General features: G+C 45.5%; 1 protein-coding gene across 1 annotated transcript; it reads right to left on the bottom strand.

Moving 5' to 3' along the window:
* Positions 1–6,071: 6,071 nt before the first annotated feature.
* Positions 6,072–7,135, bottom strand: LOC118981817 (olfactory receptor 2A5). Its single transcript, XM_037038633.1, has one exon. It carries the CDS (start codon positions 7,002–7,004, stop codon positions 6,072–6,074), a length of 933 nt encoding a protein of 310 aa, XP_036894528.1. The 5' UTR covers positions 7,005–7,135.
* Positions 7,136–10,497: the final 3,362 nt, after the last annotated feature.

The following is a 10,497-nucleotide window of genomic DNA, read 5'->3' as shown; positions in this document are numbered from 1 at the left end:
TGTAAATATAAGTTATTTGCCTTCTCCATTTCCTGTACTATTCTTAACCTCCCCCTGTCTATTTTGTGCCTACCTATTATGCTTCTTATTCCCTGTACCTTTTCCTCCCATTCTCCCCTCCCCACTGATAACCCTCCAAATAATTTCTGTTTCTATTCTAGTTGCTTGCTTAGGTTTTTTTTTCATTTTTAGATTCAGTTGTTGATAGTTGTGAGTTTGTTGTCATTTTACTGTTCATAGTCATGTTTTTATTTTTTATACATTTCTCAGATTTTTGACCAGGCACCTGGGGCAACGTGGAAAATGGGAGCGAAGACTCCTTTCCTGGGAAGAACTGTCCCCGCTTCTGAAGGTGGAGACTGGCTCCTGGGTGGCCACGCTCCTGAGAAGCAAAGAAAAGACCTACCTGCCCTGAAGTGAAGTCAGAGCGCGCAGCACCAGGTCGGGTCTGGTTGCCAGGTCCACTCCTCTGGCCCCTTCGCATCTGCCCTGTGTCGATGGCAGCCACAGAGAAGGCGTCCCTGCAGGGCTGTGAGTGCCCCGCAGACCACTGGGGGACTGGGGGCTCCTGCACGTGCTCTTAGCGCCCTCTGGCCTCAGGGACCTGGGCCCCTGAGGGGCGGCACAGTCCCATGTCTCAGGCCATAGAGAACTAAACTCCTGCCCAGCCTGCAGACCTCCATTGAGGAAGGAAGCGCAGGACTCTAGGCTCCAGTTGAGGCCCCGCCCCTCGCCCTTTGATCTCTCTTCCTGCCAGACTAGTACTCGGGCAACTTTCACCTGGGCTTGTCCAGGGAGGGGCAGGAGCTTCTGTCTCAAGTTACCTCTTAGTGAACTGGAGCTGGAGAGGAGTGGGCAGTGCTCTGCTCTCTTCTTATGTGTTTGGCCCACTCCCAGGCCCTCTCCACAGGCACCTTGCCCTGTCAGCTTCCTCTCTCAGGCCACTGCTGCCATTTCCCGCTGGGTGACCTTCACCCACTGGTTTTCCCTTTCAGCTGTAATGAAGACTCCAATGGGCGGGGACCACGCCTCCGCTCCAGCACCTGCCCTGGCCCCTGATCACAGGATGTTCCACCAGGATTGGGCACTTTTACCGTCTGGCCGTTACATCCAGCCCAAGAGGCCGTGTCCTACACCGAAGGCCATGGGGACTCCTCTGAGGATCCTCCCATCAGTGACCTGGAAAAACTCTCCAAGGAAGCCCATGCTGTGTGCGCCTAACTCCATGATGCGTGGACACTCCAGAACCATCCCCATCCCTCCTCCAGGGCACACATTTTCTCTCCCACATTCATTCACCACCTGAGCAGGTAAGTCAAGGCTGTGACACCAGGACAATCTAAAACCACCCACTTTCTTTCCCAGAGGAGATAAAGGGGAAGGTCCAGGAAGAGCCCCCAAAGAACCGAGAGAATCACACAGAGACCAACGAAGACTCAATCAGAGCAGCTCCCTTAGCAGTTCAGCTCTATTACCAGCATCTAGGACCCTGAAGACCAATGGCATCCCCAGTTCCCACAAGCAGTCCTGGGCCCTGGACCTGCATCCCAAGCACTCACAAGACAGGCTGAGTGGGGATGCCCAGCTGTCTCCCAGGGGCTCCTGCTCCTGGGTATGTGAGAGACGGCCAGGGGTTTTCAGCTCACACAGCCCTGAGGGAGGTATCCTACCTCCTCTGAACCTGAGTCAGATACAGCAGTGCTCTCTGACCCAACCCCATGCGGCTCCCTGCTGCTGGAGACCCACAAAGGACATGCTGGGTGAAGACCACCCACCCAGCTTGCCAGGTTTGCAGATGTTGGGGAAGGACACCCACCATATCCTACAGACTGGTCATCAAGTACAGTATTTTTAGGACTATAATATGCACCAGACCATAATACACACCCAGGTTTTAGATAAGAAAAAATAGGAAAAAATTTTCAAGCAAAAAATGTGGTAAGGTGTTTAATAACATAAATAACACTATATTCTGCCAGCCCCCCACAGCAAGCCAGGTAAGCTACATTCAGACCATAAGACACACCCCCTTTTTTCCTCCCAAATTTTTTTGGGGGGAGTGCATCTTAAAGTCTGAAAAATATGGTACCTATTCTCCACTGGCCTCTGCCAGCAGGAAGCCCTGCACACAGAACATCTCACCACTTTGGCTACCACTGCCACCCCTGCTGTGGGACTAAGGGGAGCTTCCCCCCCAACCTATACTTCCTTGCATTTCTCTGGATAGACAAACACCTGCTCACCTGCAAGAACACTTAGTGTGTCAGGCGGGACAAGAACTTGGAGAAGAAAATGGAGATCACAGCTGCCTACAGTGCCACTCAGACTGTCCCTTCTTTGTCTTTACCATACACCTGCCCTGGTCACTCAAACTTGTCCGGTCTCTGCTCATACCAACAATGCGTCTCCCCCTAGAACCTGTTTGTCCTGCACCTTCTCTGACATCAAATATTGATCAGGAAGCAGGAGACACATTCCCTCACCCACCTCTCACTGATCACATTGAGTCTCTTCATTCTAATCAAATTTTGGCAATTCCACTTCAACAGAATATAGTCCTTGTTCATTCATTCATAACCAGACAGCTTCTATTTTTGACTCCACACACCTGCTAGCACCTGTTCTTTTATTCTGTGGTGCTTTGTGCAAATGAATCCCCAAAACAGTGAGTGCAGATCCATCCCTTTCTCTTGCTTTAGCCAGCCATCATCCAGTCTCTTTCGAAGTACACCAGTTTACACTCCCAAACCCATCTCTTCTATGGCCATCCCTTCCTCCATCACAACCAAGCCCTCTGCATATCTGACCTCTGAGCCTATGTTAGACCTTGATGTCACCGACATGGCCACTACCTCCTTTCCTGTGCTGTCCCATTCAGATCTTCTCCAGGCTCCTGTGTGAGACCCCTCCTCCCTTCCCAGGTCCGATGCACTGTGCAGCTGAGGCTCCCCGCAGTCTTTTCTGTGGGCCCATCTGCATCAAAGAACCCTGCCTCCCCCAATCCATTGCAATGGCCCCCAAACCACCCCAGTCCACACTAGAGACCCCTGATGCTCAGCAGAAGAGATCTCTGAAGCCAGCACTCCTGTTAGCACCAGACTACCCCTCAGGGGTTCTGTAGTCACGAGTGCTCACGTAGACAGCACCTCTGCAGACTTGAACCCTGCCATGGACACCTGCGTTATGGACGCTGCTCCTCCTTCCCAGGCTGTGATTTTTCATTTTCCCTGTGACTCTGGGGAGAACCACTCCCAACGACTACAGCACTACCTAACTCTGAGAACACACCATCCAGTGGCAGCATTCCCTTGGCTGATGTGTCCACCCATTTACCTAAAAAAATTAGCAGAGGGACCCAAGTTTCCTACTCTCCCTAGGATCCAGGGACCACCTCTCAGCCCACATCTGGAGCCAGCGATGGTCAGCAGGCTAAAACATCTGGGCTGAACAACTTCCGCAGCCCAGTTTACCAGAGGCAGCACGTTGCTCTCAAGTAGTGCCAGTTTACAATGGCTGGACCCCACATTTGATACCACTGTCTACACCAAGCTGGCCATGGGTGACAACCCACATGTTGTCCCCATTGGCCCATCCTTCTTCTTGTTAATCTGCCTTTCTCCTTGTCTTCACTCTTGAACTCAGCTGTGGAGGAAGAACCTACATGCATCGTGATGTGTTGAGCCAGATGTAATGATGCATGACTTTTTGCACCCCAGTGATGGGGATGTGGCAGTAGTCACATGTTATGAATGCAGGTGCTGACTCCTGAAATCTTGTTTTGAGTGTAGGGGATGATAATCCAAGAGGAAGTAAGGTCCAGAGAAGGTAGAGGTGGGGTGACTCACCTTTGCCCCTTTCTTATCCTCATCTATAAAAGGAGGCAGAGAATGTCTGCTTCACAGTGCAACTGGTAACACGTAAACAGGCTAATATTTGAGAAACACTCAGCAGAATCCTCGGCATAAAGGAATTGCATCCTTTTCCCTGTTTTTCAGTTCTTTGAAAATGGTGACTCATGTGAAAAGAATGTATAAAGAAGTCATAAGAGCAAAATATGATTTGTTTATTAGAATCTAAAACTCACATATTAAAACAATTAATAGAAATCTCTCATATACTCAGACTGTTCTTGCAATTTCTTAATAAAATACAGTTTTGCTATGTTTTGTTTTATTCTTTTATTTTTCAGTCCGAGCCACTTCTCAGACCTGCTGAAGGACATCTCTATAATTCACCAGCACCAGATACCTTTGCAGAAGCTTGTGGGGGGGGGGGTATTTTTTTAAGTATTTTTGAACTGATATTGGGGAACTATTTTTCCCAAAGAGTTTTTTGTATTTTTAGACGGATATAGAAAGAGTGAATGCCATCCTCTAATTTTTCTAATGGGCCCTTGTGGAAATATTCTAAATTCAGAAAACTTATGGCTTACATTCTTTGTGAGCGAAATTATCCCATATTTTCCCCTTCTTCTCCCTTTTTAGGGTTCTAACCTTAACACAAGGCATACACATATTTTAGAGAAAATAGTAATTTTTCAAGGTATAGTTAAAAGCCATTTTCTAATTTTAAAATTGCCTGGTTTTTTCTTTGTACCTTTAAAACAATAATTCCATAGTGGCTTTTGTTACATTTACAGCCAAAATTGTTTGTATATTGGAGTTTGGGGGGCAGAGCAACATTTGTCGATTTCTGGGGCTGGAAATGTCCTGATACCGTGGGGATGAGAAGACTAATGGCCAGAGTCAAATGTTTTGCCCAAATGAGTAGAATAGTCGATAAGTAGAAGAGATAGTCAGCAATGAGGCTTTTTGAGGACTAAGAAGAAGATAGGAGGGTAGAAGAGAAAAGGTTCCCTTTTGCCTCCCAATTTCTTGGGAGAAGAAAGATACAAATTAGTAATAGTATATGATAAAATTGGGGTGCAAAATAGATCTAGGGAAAGCAGATAGTATACGATCACAGGATACTACAAGTGCAGAGGGGGAGAGAATTCCAAAGACACTATAATTACCATGTTAAAGAGATCACTGTTCACTGTTACACTGTGCCGGTCACGTGGGTCCGGAACTCGTGTTAAAGGAAAGTCAGTGCCTCTTCCATATCATTCTTACTGCTTGGGTCCAGAAGAAGTGATTTGTAGCCCCTGGAGCTGGTGTCCTTTGGAATTTTGTTGAGGTTCCTACAGGTGTTCATCAGACTTGGTTCTGAGTGGGGGTCTGCAATGTCCCGTCAAGCTATTTCCCTCCTTTCATGCTTCCTTTCTTTCACAATATTTTCTTACTCCCATAACATTGTATGTGGTCATCATGCTAATGCACAGTTGTCACCTACATCCAGCCCTGTCATCTGCACTCTGGGAAAGGCAACTCTCCCTAGTAACTGAGTCATATTTATTCTAAACACCAGTTCTCGCTAATCAAAAGGTGCAGCATGAAATGAAATAACACAAAGATTCTGATATTTCTGCCTCTCACCTAAAACATTTCATATCATTAAACTTTGCTTTTCACAGAAATAGATTTATTAGGCTCAGATGCACATAGATTGAATGTTGTCATCTTCAGAGGTGATGTTCCAGAGCACAAAGTTGGCTCTACCCATAGTCCTTCCTGCCTTTCCCTGTAGGGGACTGCTTATCCAAGGTGAGTATTCCATCTTGTCAGAGGTGCCCTCTTGTAGCAGCACATATTATGGGATTGTTAGCATATACACACAGCAATAAGGGCAATGAACATTACAGAGGAATTTAAGAGGAGGTTAGAGAGAAGGATTCTGCCCAGAACAGAAACCAGATGTCAGGTGTTGCTGGGAGCTGGCTGTAGGAGTCCATGGCTGTCTGCCCCTCTGCTTCCCACTATATGACTCTTGTCTCAGGGCCCGTGCTCTCTGTGATGTTCTGCCTATGCTTTGAGTTCCAGACAGTGCCCCATCTTAAGGACAGAATCTGATTTATACACAGTCTTGATATCAGAAATCTAAGACATGAGATGTTTGAGTACTTACATTACCATTCCCCCAAATCTCACAGAGAGCAAATCCTCCACCTCCAAAACTCTCCCTGGTATCCCTCACATGGCTCTCTGTGTCCACTTCACTCTCTGCAGGGCACCCTTGACCTCTGCATTCCTCAGGCTGTAGATCAGCGGGTTAAGCATGGGGTTGAAAAGGCTGTAAAACAGGGAAAGGACCTTCTGCTGCTCCTCAGGCTGGCTGGATTTGGGAGCCATGTACATGACGATGGCGCAGCCAAAGAAGAGCCCGACCACGCAGAGGTGGGAGGAGCAGGTGGAAAAGGCCTTCCTGCGGCCCTCCCCAGACTGGATCCTCAGGATGGCAAAGAGGATGCGTGTGTAGGAGACCAGCACCAAGCACAGGGGCCCCACTAAGATAAACACACAGGCAGCAAAGATGACAAGCTGGTTGAGCCCAGTGTCAGCACAGGCCAGCTTGAGGACAGACAGGATCTCACAGAAGAAGTGGTTGACTTCACGAGGCCCACAGAAAGGCAGCCTCATGATAAGAACTACATGGACCAGAGCCAGGAGGAAGCCACATGCCCAGGAAGCAGTGGCCAGGACTGTGCACACTCTCCAGCTCATGATGACAGAGTAATGGAGGGGGTGGCAGATGGCCACATACCGATCATAGGACATCACTACCAAGAGGAGACATTCTGTGTGAGCAAAAGCCATGTATAAAAAGGTCTGTATTATACATGGGACAAAGGAGATCGTTTTTTTCTTGTTCAGAAAGTTTTCCAGCATCTTTGGGACATTATTTGAAGCATACGAAATATCAACAATGGCCAGGTGGGAAAGGAAGAAGTACATGGGGGTGTGCAGTCGAGAATCCAGCCAGATGAGCCCCAGGATGACCCCATTGCCCAGCAGGGTGAAGGCATAGAATAGGGAGAAGACCCCAAAGAGGAGCATCTGCATCCTCTGGCTGAGCAGGAATCCCAGGAGAATGAATTCTGTGACCCATGTCTGATTTTTCATCATCTCCTGGCGACAGTAGCTGTGTGGGTTGCTGCAGTGTGCTGTGTGCTAAGGAGCAAATGCAGATCTGGATTAGTTATTAAGCCAAGAGGGGTATATGGTGTACAACTGTGTGTTGACTCAGCTAGCAAACCCTTTCAGAGTCATTGTGTCAGTTCCTTTCATCCACGCTCAAGTAGAAATTCTACAGCATTTGATTAACTTTGATTGCAAGATCCACATTTTCACCACCATAACGGCATCCACAGAGTGAATTGTTTTCCAGATCGACTAGTCCTTTCATTTTGGGGAATGGCCCACAGCTATGTTCTCACGTAGCTTTACTTGCTAATTTATGTCATTTTAAAATTTTGTTCCTATTTTCTCTTTCTCACTTGATTTACTCCTGTCATATAACATGTGCAGAGTACTTTGAACTTTGCAAGTGGTGCTCAATAAGTGAGCACAGAGTAAATATATGAACTAATGAATTTATTTAAGAATGAGATGTACAAATGCAGTGTCAAAGAGGTCCATTTTTCTCTGTGGCCACTAGGTTTAGGGCTTTGGTAGATGTTGGCAGTAAGTTTTTTACACACTGATGCTATGCAGGAGAATCTGGATGACTCCCTCCTGCTCACGAGCAGAGCAACATCACTAATCTGGTCGGCATTCAGAGAAGTAATTTATGGCACAGGATCAAGGCGAGCAGTTATCTATGTAAGAAGTTAACAATATAATATTACCCCAGCCTCTTATGGGGCTTCTCCCTGGTTCTGAGAAGATGCTGTTTCTGGGACCCACCACATTTGAATAGTGCCCAATACATTTGTTGGATGGATTGATGGATGCATGCATGCATGGATGGATGGACGAATGGAAGCCATTGTATTAGGAGTAACATCCTAAGTGTACATCTTGGAATTCAATCAAGTCCTTTGACTCTCCTTTCATTTTCTCTGGCTGCCATCCCACCAACCATACAGCCACAGGGGTACTGAAAGGGAAAACCTAAGATGTCCCATAGAGGTATACACCTACTACACGACAATTCATGAGGAACAAGATCATTCTCAATGGAGAGCTCAGATCTGCACATTCCAACCCAGTCCTAAGCCCAGAAAAATGCCTACCTGTAATTTGACCCGGTACTTCCTATTCAGTATGCTGATTTCTGGATCCCTTCCTTCCTCCAGACCCCAGCTTCCCCAAATTACCACACTTTGCCAAAGATCCTTTACTCACTGTGGCACCAGCCTGGTCTTATCTCAGAGATGTTACATTTAGAAGGAATTGCATGGAAGTGAGGAGAGATTTTGTAGGTTGAAGCTGAGGATCTCACTCCCTCCAACAGTCTTGGAAAGAGGGACTTTGCAGGTTCCGGAGTTGCCCCTGTTCTCTTGACACAGGGACTGGGGCCTGCCCACTGCCGGTACCAGCTATAAAGGTTTAAGGTGGGGTCATTTCCATGGAAACCCTCCTTGATTGTTCCTGAGGGTCCCTGAGGGAGTGGGGCAAGGACACAAAAGACACAGACATCATCTCTACCTGGAGAATTAGAAGATGTTTGTCTTTCTGTCTCTGTTTCTCCGGGCTCTGGGGACAGATGTTGAGAAGAAAAGGAGCTGGTGTTACCAACTTAACACCCAACTGGATTCATGCACATGAAGCTCATATAGTAATAAGGACAAACATACTCCTGGGACCACATTGAAAATTCTAGCCCCTAAGCATTTGGAGAGTGATGGGCTCCTGGATCTCAGCCTTACCCCAGATAGAATTAGTGGAGCTTGGAGGAATCAGAGCATCATCCTTATGAAATAATGACTTAAAAACTGGCTTTAAACTCCTCCTCATTTTCTCCTAGACAATTTTCAGTTGGGTATTGGTAGATAAAAAACATTTCTATCAACCTTCCTACATTTGGTGAGAAAGATGTTGAGACTTTTCCACAGAGTACCTGAGATTTCTATATAGAGTATTGGAAGTAAGGGAAGACAGCAACCAGAGAAAGTGGGACTTGAAGAGGTCTTCTGGGATTTAGAGGGCAGGGAATGTCAAATGCATGTCTTTACTATGATGTACTCATGAAGTTCAGTGAACATTCTGGTAGAATGATGTCTTGGAATGAGGTGTCATTTTTATATAACACAAAATGTAAATGAAGAATGTCTTGAAAATTGTCCTGATTGTCTCTCTTATGAGTCAGGCCTGCATGTATATATGTGTATATTTACATGTGTTTGCTCAATGGGCAAAGTTCATTCACCAGAACAATTTTGGTTCTTTTGGAGAGAAGTAGATTTTTAATGTGTATACATCATGGTTCTCTGTTAACAAAGAAGAAAATATGCCTATGGTTTTTGGTTTATATGCCTATGGTTTATACACCCTAATATATAATTCAAAACACACATATTTCCAATTGCAAAACAAAAAAGCTCAAGGAATGACTATCCTAAAACCTCTGAAGAAGTGATAAAAAAAGTTTAAAAGCCGTGCATAGTGGTTTAAAAACTAACAGAAGCACTTAACTAGATTAAATAAATTAACTGACTATCTAACACTGGAGATTTTAATAAATATTACTGAGATGAGTTTCAATTTCTATATAGTATCTCTCCATATATAAATACTTTATATCCATAGTTATTTATACATAGATATTTAATCGAGTCATTTATTTATTATTTACTCATTCAATTTACACTTATTGAGTATCTGCCATATGTGGGCATTATCCTACACACTGGAGAAGCAAACATTAATGAGATACTACCTTGAACTTCAAGGACATTAGGACATTACAGTTTTCCTATAGAGTGAGCCATGCAAATAAACAATTTGGGGGCTGTTTCAGAAGTGTGCACAGTATACCATGGAACAAAGGGAAGGTGTGCTAGATTACTCTGAAGGGGGTTAAACTGGCCTCACGGTGAATGGGATGCTTAGGCACAATGTGGGAAGACATCAGATGGATGGGACATGCCAGGCATACCTTAGGGTATGTGGAGGACACAGCAAAAGAATAAGAATGACATTGGATAGGAAGTTCACAGATGGGCTTCGGCCCCACACCATAGATATTGGACTTCATGTGAAATCATGTAGAATGGTATGGCTAAATATGTGATTACAAAGATTATTTGTTGTTTAGTGTAGAGGAATGTTTAAAAGAATAAGGGTAGAGGCTGTGGGGCCAAACTACCTGAAGAGTCGAGGTGTGCAAGTGACACCTGAGTAAACACAGGGACAGACAGGGGAGAGTGTACTTGAAACATGTAAAGGAAACTCAGTTATCAACATTTCATGATTTTTTCCCGTAGGGTAAGGAAAAAAGCAGAGGTCAGGTATTTCCCTAGTTTCTGGCCTATGTGGCTATATAGAATGGTTTTATTCACTTATATAGACAACACTTGGGGAACAGTATTTGGGGCAAGGGATTGAAAGGAGTATAGTTTTTTACGTGATGGACTTGATGGGCCTCGGGATATATAGCTGGGTGTGTCCATTAAGC

The sequence above is a fragment of the Sturnira hondurensis genome, unplaced genomic scaffold (assembly GCF_014824575.4).
Source record: "Sturnira hondurensis isolate 20B ecotype Veracruz unplaced genomic scaffold, ASM1482457v3 Scaffold0024770, whole genome shotgun sequence".
NCBI classification, from domain to species: Eukaryota; Metazoa; Chordata; class Mammalia; order Chiroptera; family Phyllostomidae; genus Sturnira; species Sturnira hondurensis.
The sequence above is the reverse complement of the archived record's forward strand: the minus strand, read 5'-3'. Positions and strand labels throughout refer to the sequence as shown.

Coding starts and splice junctions, on each gene's coding strand:
- LOC118981817 (XM_037038633.1), bottom strand. CDS start 7,004: ATGATGAAAAATCAGACATGGGTCACAGAATTCATTCTCCTGGGATTC.